At 37.2% G+C, this 20,850-nt stretch overlaps 1 protein-coding gene across 1 annotated transcript in view; it reads right to left on the bottom strand.

Annotated features, from left to right (window-relative positions):
• The window catches only part of LOC145681015 (carcinine transporter-like), a gene marked incomplete at its 3' end in the record, with an annotated part of 124,904 nt that overhangs the window by 43,892 nt on the left and 60,162 nt on the right, over window positions 1–20,850 (bottom strand). Inside the window, exon 3 of the mRNA XM_081752335.1 lies at window positions 5,202–5,320. Coding sequence (XP_081608461.1) covers window positions 5,202–5,320 — 119 coding nt within the window. The remainder of the gene's footprint in view (window positions 1–5,201; window positions 5,321–20,850) is intronic.

The raw sequence follows: 20,850 nt of genomic DNA, 5'->3' as shown, positions 1-20,850 counted from the left end.
ACACTTCTGGTGACGCGCAAAACGTGGAAATACGCGCACAAAAGGGTACGCGATGTGAAATTAACGACCTCGAAATTCGATAGTGGCGGAACAGTGGGTCATTTCGTCCCATCTTGGAAGCCCATTTTGACCCACTTCTGGTGACGCACAAAACGTGGAAATGGGGGCACAAAACAGCACGAAAATTCAGTAGTCGAGTAGTCGATGCAAAAGGAAGGACCTCGAAATTCGGTAGTGGCGGAGAAGTGGGTCATTTTCGTCCCACCTTCGAGGCCATTTTGACCGTCTTCCAGTGACGCACAAAACGTCGAAATAGGCGATCAAAAGAGTACGCGGTGTGAAATTAACGACCTCGAAATTTGATAGTAGCGGTACTCTTGGTCATTTTCGTCCCATCTTGGAAGCCCATTTTGACCCACTTCCGGTGACGCACAAAACGTGGAAATAAGGGCACGAAACGGCACGACACATTCACTAGTCGATGCGAAAGGAAGAACCTCAAAATTCGGTAGTGGCGTCGCAGTGGGTCAATTTCGTCCCACCTTTGAGGCCCATTTTGACCGTCTTCCAGTGACGCATAAAACATCGAAATAGACGCACAAAAAGTACGCGATGTGAAATTAACGACCTCGAGATTTAATAGTGGCGGAACTCTTGGTCATTTTCGTCCCACCTTGGGGACTCATTTTACCCCACTTCGCATGACGCACAAAAGGAAAGTAGACGTACAAAACGGCACAAAACGATGTGAAGGAAACGAACTCGAAATTCGTTGGTGGCGGAAGAGCAATAATTTGTTCCGCATATTTGTAGGCCTATTTTGACCCACTTCCGGTGATGCACAAAATGTGGGAATAGGCGCACAAAGCGACACAAAACACGCACAAAAGATGCAAAACAAAGTACCTCGAAATTCGTTGGTGGTGGAACAAGTTAATGACGCCGTGAGCACCAATATAAGTATATACTGTAGTTCTTACCAGGAGGCGCGGTGGGTCAGTGGTAGAGCGTTCACCTCCGGTGCTTGAGGTCCCTGGTTCGAACCCAGCTCGCGCAGTTTGGACTTTGTGGTGGACAAACACCGTGCTCGTGGATTTTCTCGGGGTTCTCCCGTTTCCTCCCACTTTCTTCATTTCATTCATTTCCCATCATCACCGTCTCCTTTAGCCTAACCGGCATAAGCGTGGGACGTAAAACTAAAGATTTCATATCATTTTTTGTAGTTCTTACCATCAAGGCTGAGAACTGCACGGTCCAATTTTTTAGCCAAAGTAGAAGCCCAACCGGAATAGTGATGATGTCAACCGGCCCAGCTCGGTTCAACTGAGCGTACAGCTTGAGCTGGCTTGGTTGGGATTACCCATCGACTGGGCTCAATTGAGCCAATGGCTTGAGCCGGCTCGGTAAAGACGAGTTATCGACTCGGGTCGATTGGAGCCAATGGCTCGAACCAGCTCCGTTGAAACGAGTCCATAGACTGGGTTCGAGTTAGCTTAACTAAGCCAATTACTCGAACCGGCTCGGTTGGGGTAAGCAATCAGCTCGGTTCGGTTCGGCTCGTGTGAGCCTTCGGCTCGAGCTGGTTCGGTTGGATGAGCTGTTGGCTGGGCTCACTTCTCGGTTCGGCTCGATAAGTGAATGCGCTGTGAGCGAGCCGCTTGAGTCGTTGACAACCCTAAACCCGGGTTGAGCAGTTTTAAACATGTTTGGCTGGAGTCCCATAACTTCTAACAATTTTTGGCTCGAGCCCGAATACTTGCTCCTCCTGAACTGAAACCAAGAACCTCGTGATCGATGTCCTTGCCTCCTGAAGATTTCTTGACTACCGAGATCGACAGTTAACTAATTTTTAGTATTCCGATACAAACCGCCAATATTCCACGTTTATACATGTACACGGTGTTATAATAATAATAGTTATAGTAGTAATAGTGGTATCATTGATAATTATTTTGACCATGTAGGATACTTGAAGATAGTAGTACTTGGAACTACACAAAGGATTTAGCTCGATTTGGCTCGACTCGACTGGAAACTCGATCCGAATTCGAGTCGAGTTGGGGGAAATTTTTCGAGCTGAGATCTCGAGTCGAACTCAAAGATGTCTGCTTCGAGTCGAGTCGAGTTTTAAAGAAAACTCGCTCGTGCTCATTCCTATTGTATGCATGACGGGCATATAGAGTTCTTTCAAGGGGGATAGAACCTAAACATAATATATTTAAAAAAATACTTAGTTTCACGGCTTTCTTCCCAGGGGGGGAAAGGGATGGTAGGTATCCAGCATTTCTTATAAGTACCTTATTTGAAATATGTAAAACAGTAACAAGTGGACAATACAATATACACACATCTTCTTATCTTCAATTCTAATTGCTGATTTCAATTGCAATTAACAATTACAATTAACAATTACAAGTTTCAATTGTCAATTGCAATTAACAATTGAATGTTTCAATTGCACCCTTTGCAATTGACAATTAACAATTAAAAGTTTCAATTGCCTGGTGACCAATTAACAATTAACAATTGACGAAAATTTAATTGCAAATTTTATGATTGAATTCAATTGCAATTGAAATTAATTGTCAATTACAAATTGAAATCAATTGCAATTGAAATCAATTGCAATTGATTTTCAGAGCAATTACTTTCAATTGATTGATCAATTGCAATTGATTTCAATTGATTTTGCCCAACTCTGATGTGGATAGCCACGTTAAAGTTGTCGTTTCTCGTTATGATGTTAACGTATTGGCTCCAATTAATGAACTCGGTCGAGAGACGATCCTCCCGGGAGAGTAATTCTCTTGTGAGTTTTTTAGCGCTAGCTTAGCTAGTTGTTTTAAGTACGTCACAAAACTTATATCATGGAGTCAAGTTGGAACGAAACGAGCCCTGCGGGGCTTCTAACCCGTTCCTACTACTACTACCACTACTACTACTACTACTGCTACTACTACTACTCTACTACTTATTTGCACAAAAGTAAGTCACTTTTTTGAGTATTATTTTGATTTTATTTTAATGAAAAGATGTTATGAAAATTTAGAAAAAAAAATTTAAAAAAAACTTTTCATGGGCCGGGCTTAAAGCCACGCCAAAAAGCGATTTTCGTTACTACTTTTTACTAGGGCTGGCACGCTTTTTTTAACTTACTTGAACTATTTATTACTAATTTTACTTGTTTTACTCAATTAACCTGCTTTTCCAATCTCCTAGAACAACAGGGATACGAACACAGAAACATCGAAGACAGTTAAAACAGAAAGGCTCTCCCATCGGGACTGGAATCCGGGACCCCGTACACCACAGGCGCACGTGATAGCTACTAGACCAGCAAGGAGGGCACACGCCTAGCCACGAGGACCGACAGCAGCAAGCGTTTAGTTTCTGCTATATGTATGCTAAGTAGCAAGAAACGGATAACGCCAACCAATCAGAACCTTGAATTTAGTTCCTACTTCCGGGAGTATTACTCTCTCGAGGTAGTCCTGTCGAGAGAATCCCTCTAGTTAACTATCACCAAACAAAATCGCTTTCGTGCAGTTTAACCAGCGTACTAACAGTACAAAACCGAGTACCGTGATCAAAATAAGGCTGATTTCCAGTTGTTAGACAACATTGAGGATCTCTCAGGAATTCATATTAACTACTTAATAATGATAATTTTTAAAACTACAAAGAAGAGTGTGTTTTATGTTTATCCTTGCATGAGCACTATGAATGAGTGTACGAACATGGACATATTGCAGGGTACTTCTATCAGAGATGCCAACCTGAAAAATTTAAAATCCCATCTCGAGAGGCAAGAATTTCTAAATACATTTTGTTGTGAGTACATAGTTCCAACACGCTTTTGTGCCATAATCTTCTACTAAACGTAATCCGTCTTATGCAGAGTCGTTTTGACATATAATTAGCATCATACTAAACGCCTGGCTACCTGCAGGAAACATATGTTAGTCGAACGCTTTAGTATGTAACTAATTACGCGTCATTACGACTCTGCATAAGGCCCAATAAAACTAGATAAACTTCATTCTTTACTCTTTTCGTATGGAACAATTTGGAAATTGGACGTTTTTTTTTTTTTTGCTTTATTTTCTTCCTTTAATTCTATTTTTAATTTCCTTTCTCTTTTATTTTTACCACTAGAGTAAAATTAACGTTCCTTGGCACTTTTTTTTTTTTTTTTTTTTTTTTTTAGATTCACAAGTCAGTGCATAAATCACTTTAACATTTTATAGTAACAAAATGGGACAATTAGCATTAATTTTTTTAAAAAATGAAATGAAATCGTTGACTTTTTCGTTCCACTGTTATGCCGGGGTAGGCTATAGGAGACGGTGATGATAAGAAATGAACGAAATGGTGGAATGAAGAAAGTGGGAGAACCGCGAGGACACTCACGCACGCAGTGTTTGTTCACCACAAAGTTCACCTGGCGCGAGCTGGGATTGAACCAGGGACCCCATGTACCAGAGGTAAACGCTCTACAACCGTGCCACCGCGGTCCCTAGCATTAGTTTCAGGTTTATTGAAGACTTATTTGTCTCCTCCTCGCCCATAGGCAATTTTGTCGCTGTGAATGGAATAGATAGCCCTATATATATATATAAAAAAAAATCCCATAAATCCTGCCAATTTTTACGAAAATTCCCTGCATGTCATTGGGAGAAATCATAGTAAAAAAAATCCCACTATATGGGGTTTTCCCCAAGGGTTGGCCTCATTGGCTTCTATTTTTTAATATGGAAAGCATGCTACTTTCCAAACAGTTATGGATTTCTCCATTTAGCAGCGATACGTTCAACTTTCTTTTTATTCTTTCGTGAGGAAGTGTCAGGAAGGAGAGATGGAAAAAAAGAGGCAATTAAATAGTGACAAAATACATACATGCTTTGCAAACAATACACAGTTATCACTACCAGTCTGTAATCACTAGAAAATTACGTAAAGGAACTTGAATAATATTCTTTGTTTTTTAAGAAATCTATCGAAAAATATGATGAAGTAACTGAACGACTGCTAAACACGCTTAACTTCCTTAGTTTTATTATCATTAATGGATTACTAAATGTAGAAATATTCTTAATTCACTCTTCCAAAAATAGAAACATTTCAGCAGAATTTAAAAATCTCTTAGTGACTCATGTACAGTAATACAATTCTTACAGTCAATAATAATAAACTGTACTTACTTACAACTTCAGTTTCGTTGTTGCTGTCTATGCTAGTGACATCTGGTGTAGAAGAAACTGCGTTAAAACTATACATATTACATTTGCTAATACTAAGTTGGCCTCTATTATCATATTCCCTGAAACAAAACCAAAGTTTCAGATATATTTATGTAATTAATCTGTATATTACATATATTAAGTACTTCCCTTAACAAAGATTTTTAATTATGTTAATTTGAATACAATAAATTTATTATAATTTATAATAAATCATTATAATTTATGTAAAGATATAGTGCAGTGTCAACTTTCAAGGAGATTGGTTCATCAATATTCTTTTATGTATTGAGATTTGCTCTATTTGTGTGTCCGGCCGGCCGGGAGATAAAAAATCTCAAAAGCTGTTTCATGGGTTACCATGAATTTTGGCCAGGATGTTAAGAGTTAAAAGTAGAGAGACTGGAGAAAGTAGAAAGCAACTACTTCCGGTTTTTACGCTGATCACTATAGAGCAAAAATAGTACTAGCAATAACCGATTAAACTTCCCATCCAAGAATATATTTAATCTCCATCCTTAAATATCTAAAAAAAAAAAAAAAAAAAAAAAAAAAAAAAAAACTGGAAGGATAAAGGTCTACCTGAACTTCCAGTTTCAATATTGATGTACACTAATGTCCAAAATAATTGTCATATGTCCATAAATATGTTGTTGTATGAATATAATTTGATAACAAATTCGCTCGGTATTTCTAATAATGTTAGTATGTGTATAGTCGGTAAAGACATGTATGTGACAAATTTCATCTCAAAAGAACAGTAAATAAGAACAATAAAACTAAAATAAAACTTTCTTGTCCATTTAGCAACATTTTGTTTTACTCATTCTAATTTTCGTATTTATAATTCTTTTTCTATGAAATTTACCACAAGTATAGATTTCCCGATTATACTCATAGTATCAGTATTAAAAGTACCCTGCAAAATCATTATCAAATTATATTCTTACAGGAAGACAATTGTAGATATGCGACAATCATTTTGGACATGAGTGTACGTTGAGTACAAACGACAAAAAGTATCGAGAAGCGTTTTTTTTTTTTTTAATGGATCAATTCTAACCGCCGCTTCCGCTTTTCCCATCTACTCCCATCTATATTCTAACTTCTCTTCTTAAACCGGAAGATATAGAAACTTACTACCATTTCCGGTTTCAATATTAATCAGAAAAGATCACGCCACACCAAATTCTTTCACGCAATGTATACGTGACGTATTATTTTGAATGGCGATCATTTAATATCTTTGTATCTTAAGAAACCAATTAGTTTATTGTCGTATACCAAAAGAACACCTATCTTGTGCCATTCAATTTGGATGAAATTATAAATATTACACCCTAATTTATTTAGTCCTCATTTATAGAATGCATTCTGCATCCGCATCCGTACTGAATATCCATGCACTGACAAGTAAACCTTACGTTTGGGTGAATCGAGTTGCTGACTGAGACACATATGAGAAAGTAGTACTAAATGTGGTCAGTATTTCAGTGAAGTTGTAGGTGCGAAGCTCCAGGGGTTTAGGAGATACAGCTACCAGAACATCACATGGAAGTACAGAATAGTCTTCATACAGTTGAAGGTAAAAGCCCTGTAAGACCTCTTGTAACGACAAAAGGTGAATAACAAATATATGTGTACATATTAGGACTAGGGAGAAGTCATACAGTAAGGATATACCTGACAGCGGTCATCTTGAAATCCGCCATTTTGAATTAAGGTTAAGTTTTTAAAATAGGAATAGGGTCATGTGATACATGATTTAAGACGTAAATTTAATCAGAAGAACAATGGTGACGTTAATTTTGATTTACGCGCAATTGGTAAAAAGTTACAGGGAAATTAAATATTGTTGCAGCATATGTATTAGTCCTTTACCCCACCTTGTAAATTTTGTGTTAATGATAATAATTAAATAAAAAGCAGGTGGATAAATATTAGGTATATGGTAAGAGCGGCCATGTTCAAATCCACCATTTTGAATGAGACAAAAGTTTTTAACAAAACGCATAACTGACATCTTTTTAATAGCAAATTTTACCTGAAATTCAGCGGTATAACCATTTTTGCTTTATCATTAACCAGCACAAAATTAAATGGGAATAGAGTAATGCAATAGATGACTTCGGGCTAGAAGTTAATCAGAAATACAATGGTGGCGTTACAATGTTAGTTGTTTGATGCTGTACTTGCACACCATTTCGTTGTTTTTCTTGTATCCTGTTCACATCTATTTCTCGCTGCAACAATATTTAATTTCCCTGTAACGTTTTACCAATTGCGCGTAAATCAAAATTAACGTCACCATTGTTCTTCTGATTAAACTTGCACCTTAAATCATGTATCACATGACCCTATTCCTATTTTAAAAACTTAACCTTAATTCAAAATGGCGGATTTCAAGATGGCCGTCGTCAGGTATACCCTTACTATATGACTTCTCCCTAGTCCTAATATGTACCCATATATTTGTTATTCACCTTTTGTCGTTACACGATGTCTTACAGGGCTTTTACCTCCAACTGTATGAAGACTATTCTGTTCTTCCATGTGATGTTCTGGTAGCTGTATCTCCTAAACCCCTGGAGCTTCGCACCTACAACTTCACTGAAATACTGACCACATTTAGTACTACTTTCTCATATGTGTCTCAGTCAGCAACTCGATTCACCCAAACGTAAGGTTTACTTGTGAGTGGATAAAGAACTTGAGACACCTAGTGAGTGAAAAGTGGGCCCAGTAGCGACGCAAATCTCCTTGGTAACTCAGTTGTGTTCTTAGTCAGCATTATACACAGATCAGCCAGAACATTATGGCCACCTACCTATTATCTACTGTATATAAACCCGTCCAGGCGATAGCAGCGTCATCTGACGAGGAATGCCTGCTAGTCACACACACGTACGACGCATGTAGTATCAGTGAGAATGCTAGCGGTGTGTAGAATGGGAAGGCCCGCGATCTATCTGAGTTTGAACGACAGCAGATTGTAATGACCCGGAAGCTCGGCACGAGCATTTCGGAAACTGCACCACTTGTCGGGTGTTCGAGGAATGTTGTGGTGAGTGTCTTCAACAAATGACGAAACCGAAGTGAAACGACGTCCAAACGTCGAGGGGTTCATGACAGATGTCGGACATCATAGGCTGGGCAGACTGGTAAAACAGCACAGGCGGCGAATTGTGGCGGAACTAACATCAGACTTTAATGCTAGGATGAGTACAAGTGTGTCTGAACACATAGTATTCCGAACACTTCTAACGATGGACCTCCGAAGTCGACGACCCATCCATGTGCCAATGTTAACATTACAACATTGGCAACTGCGACTGAAATGGGCACGTAACCATCGCCACTGGATCTTGGCGCTGAGGCAGAGCATTGCACGGTCTGATGAATCCCGATACCTTCATCGTCATGTCGATGGAAGGATGTGAATCCCTTGTCTTCCACGGGAACAGCTTCTTAACACCTGTACTGCGGGACGGAGACAAGCTGGCGTAGACTCAATTTGTACTGGGCCTATGGGAATACTCACGTGGGCATCCATAGATCTAATTGAGTTCGTGCAAGGCACCATGGCGGCCAAGGCGTATCGTACACTGGTTGCAGACGACGTACCCCCCTACATGACGACCATGTAGTGATGAACATACAAAGGCCAAGGACTATTTTCAATGTGTTGGTCAACAACGTATACTCCTTCACACAACTAGCATTTCTAGTGAGAAACAACTTTCTCCACAAGAAAAATGTTCCATACCACATAGCTGGTGTCATGTTAGAGTAGTTCGACAAACATGCTAATGAGTTTACATTGCTCCCAAGTCTACCTCATCCCTTGGTCTCAACCTTATTGAGCATGTATGGGATGTAATAGAGCAGGCTATTTAAACTCGATATCCTTCACCAGCCAATTTGCTGGAATTGACGGACACTATCACGCCTGCATAGTATAGTATTTCTCAAGCCTGACACCGGAAACCTGAAGCATCGTAACCACGACAAATCAAGAAGTCAAGACAGTTCTACCATTTAGAGGACACCTCAAAAGGTATTATATAATTAGCTGTCTAATTTTTAACTCACTTAGTGTATTATATAAACACTATCAAATGTTGAGCGATTGCATTCCCTGCGCTGCAAGCAATGTTTCCTGAAACGAGTGATAATTGTACGATGCGTTTTCGTTGATGGCGGAGCTTCGTACAGGACCCATTTCTCATCACATATCAACATCCTGTCCAGAAATGGCTCCTTCCTCAGACGAGACAACAAAAAAACACAGGTAACTGTTCGCGTTGCCTTCTGGCCCGGAGTCAGATCATGTAAGACACAACTTGTAGTGCTTCCTAAGTTGATGGAGGTGCTGCCGAATGGTTTCTCTACACATAGTCCCAGTTCCTCACATGTCTGGCCACTGTTCGCCTTAATTTCTGGCTGAAGATCTTCATTTTGTACATGTTTTGGCCTTCCGACAAGTGGTGATTCTTGGAGTGTTTTGTCACCGTCCGTAAACGTGTTAAACTACCGCTGCACTGTCCGCGTAGTCACAACATCCTTACCAGAGGCCTGCCACATCTTCCGCCCCGCTGCAACGGCCTTTCATCCCAGTTTGAACTTGTCCTGTATACACGCCTTATGTGGAGGTCCCATGTTCACTTTGTCCTTACGCAAGTTCACGGTGTAACTGAACTGCCGCAACCAGGTAGTATGTTGGGTATACCCACGCCAACAACTAACCTTCGCCTTATCTCTATTCGCATTCAACTCATGGTGTGAGGGCCAATTAAACACAGACCTCCATAAAAGCGACAGAAGTTTCTTGGTTACCTTTATAGGAGGTACGTCTAATGAAAAGTTGAAGTACAAATGAAGCAAACAATGCACAAAACTGTAATAGACTTAAATTATATGAAACTCCTATCCATTTCGCCTAGTTCAGTAATTTAAAATATTAATTCTTATCAATGTTTTTCATTAAACCTTTAAGTTTTATGTTCCATGGTTAGGCTAAAGTAAACGGCGAGGATGAGAATGAATGAAATAGTGGAAAGATGAGAGAGAGAGAGGGGGGGGGGAACGGGGATGTCCGAGAAAATCCAAGAACGATATTTGTCTGCCACAAAGTCCACTTGATACGAGTTGGGATCGAACCTGGGACTTCAAGTAACGTATAGCCTAGGAAATAATTTGCGACAGAGAAAGAATAATAACATTATTATGTGTAGAATTATACATTACATATTCTTATTATGTTTAATCGGTTTGTTATTCTTTCCACAAAAATTCTCCGATTTAAAACATCATTACAATTAAGAACTGAAGTATGGAAGACTCGAAAGTCAAACATACATGTAATATGATGTAGCCTATAGAATGAATAATAAATCAAAACAAGTCAAATGAACAGCAGAAATTTCTAATGCTTACAATCGCGGTTCGTTCTTTTTTCCTACTTGAAATATACACCTACCACTTGCAAAAGATAAATTCCTATATTCAGGGCATTTTTAGCACTAAATTTAATAATTTTCCAATTCACGGTAATTCCCATTGATTGAAACCCGTCTAATCGCTCCAAATATTAATATTTAGTAAATGATGCCTCGAAGGACAAAAACCCTATAATTAGTCTAATGCCTAGGTCGTGTGCCTTTGGTGCATATGGTTCCATGTTCCGATTTCCGGTAAGAGAGCACTAAGATTAATCTTACAATCCTTCACTTCAAATAATCATCTCTCTTTTTTAGCCTAAAGAGCATAAGCGTGGAACGATAAAAATTCCATTATTATTTTTCATTTTCATAAGAAAAATATTTAGATTTCATGTTTCTTTACAGTAAAGCAGCAGACAAGAATACGTGGTCACTAAAAATTCGATTTTGGATATATTCATGCTAACAAAATGCCAATTGTCGGGGAGATAGATAGATAGAGAGAGAGAGATTGAGAGAGAGAGAGATGCTTCTCTACCTTAAAGAAAATAAAGTGGGAAATATCTTCGGTAGCGATGCTTTCTATTCAGAGAAACTTGGTGAACAGTATTTCAGATTTCAATCAGAAGGTAATAGAAAAAATTTACAACTGGAAAAGAATCAAAAATGAACTTCCATTTTAAATACGATAGTTTATTCAATTAAATAATTTTGTTTACTAACGGCGTGCATGAGTGTATGCAATTTTCTTTTTTTATTCTTTTTCCATAAGCCATCATTCATGTCTTGCAGCACATGCATTATATTCTATTTCTCTCTTGTTCATAGCATCGGTATAGAAGTTTCATATACAAATAGTGTATAAACGTAAATTAACATTGATTGTTCATTTTATTTGAAAAAAAAAAAAGAAGGAAACAGTCTATATATTAAATCAATATAAAAGAATGTACTTAAATCAATAACTGTGCAAATAGAGCTTGAAGAGACTTTTCTCTTGATATTTCCTGAATATTATTTGGATAAGACTCAAGAACGTTGGGGGAGGAGGAACACTCGCGAGTATGCACATAACTTTGATTTTGCAACCGCTGCTTCTGCAGACTACACTTCCGCTACTGATGTTTATAACAGTAAACAACTAACGACATACATAACACTAACGACTGACACTGTTACCGTTTTAAGCAAAACTTGCTTGTAAAAGTGGCGATTTTGGTTTTGACAACAGGCAAGAACATAGTCGTAGTATATGACTTGACCTTTGTATATTATCATATAATTTGAAAGTCAGAAAGTCGTGAGAGCGTGGTGAAAATCCATAAGTTTAATGTTCAACTTAAATAATTTTGTTTCATGTTTGTTTATAATGAACATTATTATCATATTTTTCAACTGAAATCTGTAGATATAATTATTCTTTATTTTTGCTTCTGAATTTCATTTTTTGTGCAGAAAAGTCTGTTAACAAGGTCGCAACATATTTCGTTGTGCATATGCAAAAGAAGCGCACACGCTATTTCGTCTTAAAATATTACTAACAATCAAATGAGGAATGTAATGGGTTTTAAAACTTTTATGATTTTTTGAGAGGTACGTACTTAGCACACGTTGCTCCGATCACTCAGAGATAAGCATGTTTTTTCATGCGAGAAGCACGTATATAGCATTTTTTTTAAAAAAATGTGTAAATATAATACTCATGACTTGAACTTGAAATTCCATTTTACGTCGTTGTCAACGAGTTTTTGTATGTTTGCATGTTTTCTTTTTAATACTTAGAATATATATCCGTCTTTCCAGGAGCGCACCCACGGGAGTGGGGGAGGCTGGGTCCGCAAACTGCCTAACTCAACATACACTTGTACACTTTCTCAATAAAATTGTACTTGTTTAACCCCAGGGCTGTACCGTGGGGGGCGAGCGGGGCGACGGCCCCGGGCGCAGAAGTAAGGCGGCGAAAAAAATGGGAGAAAAAGGGAAAGGAAGGAAAGAAAGGAAAAAAATACTTGGAATATATGTATGGGGGCGCCGTCGTATACTTTCGTCCCGGGCGCTGATTTTCCACGGTACGGCACTGTTTAACACGTAAATGATTGATGAAGCATGAGAATGTTATCTGACACCAGAGGTCAGGGGCGGATCCAGGGACGGTGGGTTATAATGCTGGTACTTAGAGCTACTTGTAAGAGCGTCAAACTCGGGGATGGGTTTTATTTATATATAAAATAAAAAAAGGTTCCTTTTCTGGGGGGGGCGATCGCCCCGATCGCCTCCCCCTGGATCCGCCTCTGCCAGAGGTACAGGGTAACTCTACATGATGTTGTCGATCTCAATGGTGAACTATTCCATTTTAGCTAAAAGCAAGGTAAATATGTTATTCACTTTAAAAGTAAACTTTTTTTTTTTTCGTTTTTACTATAAGTTCAATGATACATTCTCATGTGGTTCGGATATCTCGTTAAGCTGAAGGTCCATGTCTGATACAGTCTCCGTGCTGAACGAAATGTTAAATTCTAGGATTCCGGAATCAGATTTTTCTGACGCCTGAAGTTATCCGCACGCAGATCATACAGTATCACAGCAAGTGGTGGTGCGAAACACAATAAGCATTGATGAAATGCCATAACAAGATGCTGGATGCTCTGATATCTGGAGGCCATGATAGCTAACGTTACACTGCAACTGCATGGCATTCAGTTATTGAGATAGTCAATCATAGAGGTAGTCCCAAACTTCACGATGACAATACAGTGATGCATCATCATACTGAAGCATTAAGACAATGCTATCTAACTCACGTTGTGCGAAATGGCGTTCTTTCAGCACGTATAGACGTTTCGTACACGTCATATTGGTCTCCCAGAAGTAAATAGTATTAAAAATGTTACGTTTAGGAAAATTACATTGAAGATACATCTAAAACTTCAACGATTGAAAAGCAACAAATCCCACAAATCAAATATGCAATCAATTATAACGCCTCCGATTCTCTGAAAAGCCCAATACTTCAACAAATGGAAAACCACAAATTCCGCCGTTGCCAATTTTAACAGTCCCCGATTCTCTAAAGAATCCAATACTTTAACGATTGGAAAGCTAAGAATTCCGCAGTTCATGTATGGGATCAATATTAACAGTCATGGGCGGCGATTAGGGGGGGCAAAGGGGGGCAGTTGCCCCCCCCCACTTTTCTGAAGTGACCCATTGATGTATATAGTTTCATTTGGAAATGTGAAGTTATTGTATATACTACTGGTTCATAGAAAAGAAAGATGCCATATATTTGGCATTGCGAGAGTACGTATTGGTTATTTCTCTTCTCGTGGTGTTAAGAAAGCTACAGGAATTGAGTTTTAATGGCCATGGAAAATGGTCCAAAATTTAACCTATTGGAGCGCAATAATTGCAACGTACTTTCATTTCTTACTTACAATGTTATTCAGCCGCTTTGAAACTAATTGTGAGATAACATTTCGTCAAAAAAAAGTCTTTCACAAGTTATTCTTTAACTGCATAAAAATTGACAGTTCCTAAAACGTATTTTCTTTTTTCTAATACGTAGTAAGGAATATTGAATAAAAACAGAGTAATAAGAAACAACTTCTACCTTTTCCATTGTTTTGCAGTGTAATATACGAGTGAAGTGGTGTGTTTAGGGGTGTACGAGTGTATATATAATTAAATTTAGTGAATTCAACATAATTCTAGGTTTCAAAATTATTTCGTATAACTGGAATGATTCTAAGTATTGTTGAGTTTAGATGTATTCCAAGAAAGTGAAAACTGCACCTAATGGCAACGAACATGTTTCGGAAAGCTACAAAAGTGTTTCTTTAAATGTCGTAGCATACGCTCGTAGTATTTACTGTCTTTTTATGGGTAATAACATACATTTAATAGCATGTGTGGAATTAAAAATAAGTTGTTCATTATTTTCCGGTTTCAATGTAACCTTTGCAAAACAAGCCTCATTATTCATTACTGTGATTAATATTATCTTTTCCATTTATTTGTTTTGCAAATTTGTTATTAAATAATACAGATCACACAAATTTCCAGACAGAATTTTAAGATGTTCATGAGCAAGAAATCAAACCTCTCACACTTTCGTTGTATAACAATACAAAGGGATAGTACCTACTTCCGTTGCTCATCAATTTACTTTATAAAATATGAAATACGATATATGGTATTATAACTGAAAAAGGATATCCTATTAGTTATACAACCTTTCGTCAAACAAAGTGTTAGCATCAACCAGGTAAACTAACACTGATATACAAATGTTCAGATGATGTCTTGCCCCCCCACTTTCAACGTCCAATCGCCGCCACTGTTAACAGTAACCCGATTCTATAAAGAATCTAATAAGTCAACAAATGGGAAGCTACAAATCCTGTCATTCAAATACAGAGTCAATTCCAACAGCCTCTGATCTTCTGAAAAATCCAGTACTTCAACAAATGGAAAGCTACAAGACCCGAATTCAAACATGTAATGAATTCTAACTGTCCCAAATTCTCTAAAGAAGCCAATACTAACGAATGGCAAGCTACAAATCCTGCAGTTCAAGTCTGAAATCAATTCTAACAGTCCCGTATTCTTTCAAGACTCCAATAGTTCAACGAATGGAAAGTTACAAGCAGGGCCGTGCTGGGATACTAATGAGGGCGGTGGACAAGTCTACTAAAAGGGCGCCAATACAAACGAGAAAATATATATATATATATATATATATATATATATATATATATATATATAGAGAGAGAGAGAGAGAGAGAGAGAGAGAGAGACTTTGAAAGAAAGTATGGGTGCCATTTTATATCAAAATCACCACCAAATTTGTTTTAGTATTAAAGTAAATAGCTAACCTCGAATCGAAATCCTCTTTGCTACAGAAAAACTTTTTACTTCCTGTAATAACATTTCTGTCAAATAAAAAGAAGCTAAATGTATCAACAACTTAACATAGCACGCCTATAGACGCAGGAGGCTCATTGCCGCGTTTATAAAAGCTGTCCATTGATTTCTGTCCTTAGAAAACTAAATCCAGTTTCGATTTTATATTTCAGTCTCTACAAGAACCATTTTAATATTGTCCTCCCATTTGCGCCGAGGTCTTCATAACGGTCATTTTCCTATTTGGATTTCCAGTTACAACTTCGAAAGCGTTTCTAATTTCTTCCATTCTGGCTACATAAAATGACCATTTGAGCCTCCTAGACTTGATGAAACTAACAATGTTTGGTAAACGGTATAAAATTATGCAGTTCCTCTTTATGAAGTTTCCGCCTTTCCGCATTCCCGTTCATTTTGGAATTCGAATATTGCTTTAAGAATCTTGTTTTCAAATACTTTCAGTCTGCGATTTTCCCTCAGTTACCATGTTTCGCAACCATACAGCACAACAGGCATGAATATCATTTTATATTTTGAGCTACAAATTCCTCAACAGAATTAGCGACAACAAAAGATGTTTAGCTGAATAATAGCACGAAATCCCTGCTTTCAGTTGACATCAAATTTTTTAGTGATTATGGTTTTGGTCTGTTAATAGTGATCCTAGATATTTGAAAGTATCCACTTTGTCGAAAGAAAATATTATTTGGTATTTTAACGCATCAATAAAATGCAGTATTACGATCCCGACAAACTTCCATTTATTCAGTTTTCTCTGTATTTACTTTCAAGCCTATATCCCTGCAAACGTTAATTAAGATTTCTGTATTCCTTTCTATTATTCTATCATTACTTATTAAATCTACATCATCAGCATACGCCATAACCTGGCAAATACAATTCAGCTCTAGGACCTGATTGCTGTCTTTGATTTTCCTTATCGTGTTCTCCAGAACCAAGTTAAATAATAATGACGACAACGCATTTCCTTGTTTCAGGTCATTCTCAATGTGAAAGCTCGTGAACAAGAATTTCTCTACTCGAACCTTACATTGGGATTCATTTAAACATATCTTAATTAATCTACCTTTTTCCATTATTGCAAATTCTGTAAGCATGTTGTTCAATGTTTCCTTCCTACCAGAGTCTAAAGTCAATAATTGATATGCCAGGATGTATTCTCTCATTTCTTTTCAAGCATTAGTCGAATGGTAAATATCTGGTCGATATTTGATCGATTTTACCTAAATCCGTTCTGATAATCTCTAATAATTTCATCTGCGTACGGAGTCAATCTTGCTAATACAATGTTTAAGAGGATTTATTGGATGTTGACAAAAGAGAAATGTCTCGATAACTATTAAATCTGTTTTGTTGTTTTTCTTCTGAACTGGAACAATGATTGATTCTCTTCAATCTTGTGGTAATTCCTCCTTGTTTCAGATAATGAGTTTTTGTATCTTGCTCTACAATTTTTCCCCTCCAGCTAAAAATAAGTCAACCAGAATTTCGTCTACACCCGGAGACGTGTGTTTATTTTTTAAATAGCGATTTCTATTTCTGTCTGGTTAGGTTCTGGAATATACGCTTGTGCTGCATGCATTTCACTTTCTCCACGCACATTAGTTTTTGGCTATGTGTTAAGCAAATCGTCAAAGAAATCTTTCCATCTATTTAAGATGCTATTTGTATGAGTGAGAACTGTTCCTTTAGGTTTCTTTAATATATAAGGACGAAGTTGATAACCTTTCGTAAGTTCATTGATGCATTATACATGTCCCGAATGTTTTTGTTTTCACTATTATCTTCAAGTTAATTAATTTTAACTTTCAAAAGTCGTATTTCTTTGTTCTAAAAGTTTTAAAGTTTTAGAAGTCACTGCCAGACGCAGTTTCTTCTGTTTTCTCTTCTCTGCTACTTTAGTACATTCCTGGTTGAACCATGAATGCGTGCTACGTATTTCTACGTGCTCCAATATTTCTTTTGCTGAAATTTTAATGTTATCTTTAATTTCAACCAAGTGTCTTGAACACTAGTGCACACCGAACCTTCTAAAGCCGAGAATCTATTCGACACTTCAATCTGGCTCCCCTCTCACCTGACTCTCCTCTATTAAATAAAAAATAAAACCCTCTGTTTTCAGATATTGAATATTTCCTTTATTCAACGATAGTCTCTCTCTTACTATCACAATCAACTTTTCTGAACGACCGAACATCAATTGTGCTAGACTGTTCTTTTCTGTCTACTAAAACATGATCAGTTTGAATATGTGTTTCTCCATCTGATGAAGTCCAAGTACATTTATGAATGTCGCGATGTTGGAATTTTGTAATCTTCACGATAAGGTTTCTCGATATTGCACAGTTCACGAGTCTAACACCATTGTCACAACCTTCTTTATGCAAACATTTATTCCCTATAATCGGTTTGAAAATACCCTCTGGTCCTACCTTCGCATTGAAACCGCCTAACAGAATTTTCATATGGTATTGCAGGAGATGATCAAATACCCGTTCTATTCTTTGGTAAAAACTGTATTTTTTTAAATCGCCATCCTTATTTTCTGTTGGGGAATGTGCATTAAAATAATATTACACCACCGACCCTTAAGAGAAGTAAAATAAAATCTATCATTAACAAATTCAACCTATGTAATTGCTGATATTACGTATTCGTTTGTGAACGGAAAGCCCTGTTTCTAGTTGGTAATTTTTAGTTTGTTCCCCGTAAAAGAACGTAAAATTTCCCGACTTGACTCCTCCATTTCCTTCTCCTCTAACTTCCTGATATCCCACTAGGTCCAATCTCTATTTCTAAACTCATTTTTTTTTTTATTATTATTATTATTATTATTATTATTATTATATATATATATATATATTTTTTTTTTTTTTTTTTTACAAATTTTAACGCGCCTGACCTATAGAGACTTCTTACATTTCATGTTCCAAATCTTATCTCGATTTTACTTTGTTGAGTTCGTGCCAAGTTATCAGTTCTGATCCGAGGATTCTGCGAACTTATCTGAACAATCCTTTTTTTACAGGATGAGGTTGTTAGCCTCACACCAAATTCTCAAGCTGGATTATCACCCCTTGTCTGTCCGCGACTGCTTACTCAGTATATTCGCAGCTAACCTCTATATCACAGAGGCCTTCTCCTCGATCCACAATCTGAGGACGCGCCGTGCCGTGGTGACAGGAAGACCACATTTTACGGAAATTAATACAGCTATATTTCAGAAATACAACAGGTACTGATTATCCGAACACTGCTTTAAAACACACAGGAGCAATCAATATGCTCGCATATATGGATGCATATTAAGACTGTGAAAGCTTCGATGCCGTAGAAATCGTAAATTAGAGACTAGTGTCAGTATAGTATTACATAAATGCATCGTACGTTTAACTAACCGAACTATTCTTGATGTATCACATTGTTTCGTTTTATAGCTATATAACTTTATAATACTTTTGTAAGTGATGATACTCTTTACCTGTTCTCTGCCAATAGCAACTGTATGAATTTATAATACAAAACTGAAATACAGAAGAATAAAATTTTAAAAAAATAATGTGATATTTCGCAGGCATCCTATCTAAAGGGCGCCTTGTATTCTTCGCAGGTTCTGTACTACCAGTCAGTATTTGAACTTATTATACAAAGCTGGTATATAACTAAACCCACTTATCTATAATGCGATGTTTCATAGGGCGCCTTATGTAAAGGGCGCACTGTACCTTTCACGGGTTCTTCGCTAACAGTAACTGTGTGTATTTTTTGTACAGAACTGTGCTATACAGAAGAGTAAATAAAATCGTTCATCTTTGATGTGGTCTCGGAAGGGCGCCTAATGTAAAGGGCGCACTGCACCTTTCACGGGTTCTTTACCAATAAAACTGTAAGAATTTATTACTAAAAACTTGTACCATTATTTACAGTGTGATATTTCGGAGGGCGCACCGGGACACGTCCCGGTGTCCCGGTGGGCCAGCACGGGCCTGGTTACAAGTCTCGCGGTTCAAGTATGGAATCAATTCAAACTGTCCCAGATTTTCTAAAGAAACCAGTACTCCAACAACTGAAAAGCTACAAGTCCCGTATAGTGTTGTAAAGGCCTGGGAAAAAACCGGAAATTTTGAGTAAAAAACAGTTTTTTACCGTTTCTTTCCCGAGCTTGGAAAAAAAACGGAAAAATTGAAATTTTCGAATATTTTACTACATTATGATTTTAAAATGAAAACTATTTTATATTCACTAGTTTACAGTTAAGATCATTGAGTAGTTATGTTTCTTGTATTAGAATAGGGAAATTTGTGGCAACAAATATATTTGTAGCACTCCTTCAAAGTTAGCACCGTGATAGAATGGATTTAATGACTACAAAAGGTCCTGAAATATAATCCTAGTTAGACTAATTAATATAGACCCATTTAAATTATCTTAAGTAATCATATAAAGTTACCGTTTTAATGCAGGGAAGTGTTAAAATAACAGGGCCAGAATCATTTTAGTTAATAGCAGTATGTTAAAATCAAATTAGTCTATATTTTATGGAGATGCGTATCTTCCTTGTGCTGTGTAAAATTTCCGAAAATTTTGGACCCATTAGAAAAAATCTTCTGTTCGGAAATATTGGCAAAACTCAGAAAATATAATTTAGATATTACTTATTCGGCCGATACTAATATTTTTGCTGTAACGTGTTTGTAGCATATATATAACGTATTTCGCTAGCAGGAAAAATACTTAAAGCAACAGCTTTTAATTTTACTTTTTAGTTTTCTAATTTCTGATAAAACTCCCTCTAATTATATTTTTCGAACAACTCAAAAAGAGAGATTATCTTATTTACATATACACACATACACTGCATAAGTGCGTAAATTTGAGCAGCGACAAATATATTAAAGACTTTAACATGTGAAACTGCCGTTCGTTATTATTAAAGACTAGCATAAGACCCGTTCTTCGCACGGGAAGAATACGTTTAATTTGGGTATAAAGGGCACCAAAACTGTTACCAATGAACTTAGGGACCCCAAAAACTATGCATTCGACACTAGTATCGGTTATTTTCAATTATTTTTACATGTCACTCTCCCCCTTTAGGAGTAACTAATGGGGGCTGAATTTGGATTTAAACGGCATCGGAAATGTTAATGTTCATTTCAACGACCCCAAAAACTATGGATTCAACAGTATATCCGTCATTTTCGATCATATTTATATATATCTCCCCGCCCCCAAGTTGCATGGAT

The sequence above is a fragment of the Thermobia domestica genome, chromosome 1 (genome assembly GCF_964235325.1).
Source record: "Thermobia domestica chromosome 1, izTheDome1.hap1.1, whole genome shotgun sequence".
Classification (NCBI taxonomy): Eukaryota; Metazoa; Arthropoda; class Insecta; order Zygentoma; family Lepismatidae; genus Thermobia; species Thermobia domestica.
The sequence above is the reverse complement of the archived record's forward strand: the minus strand, read 5'-3'. Positions and strand labels throughout refer to the sequence as shown.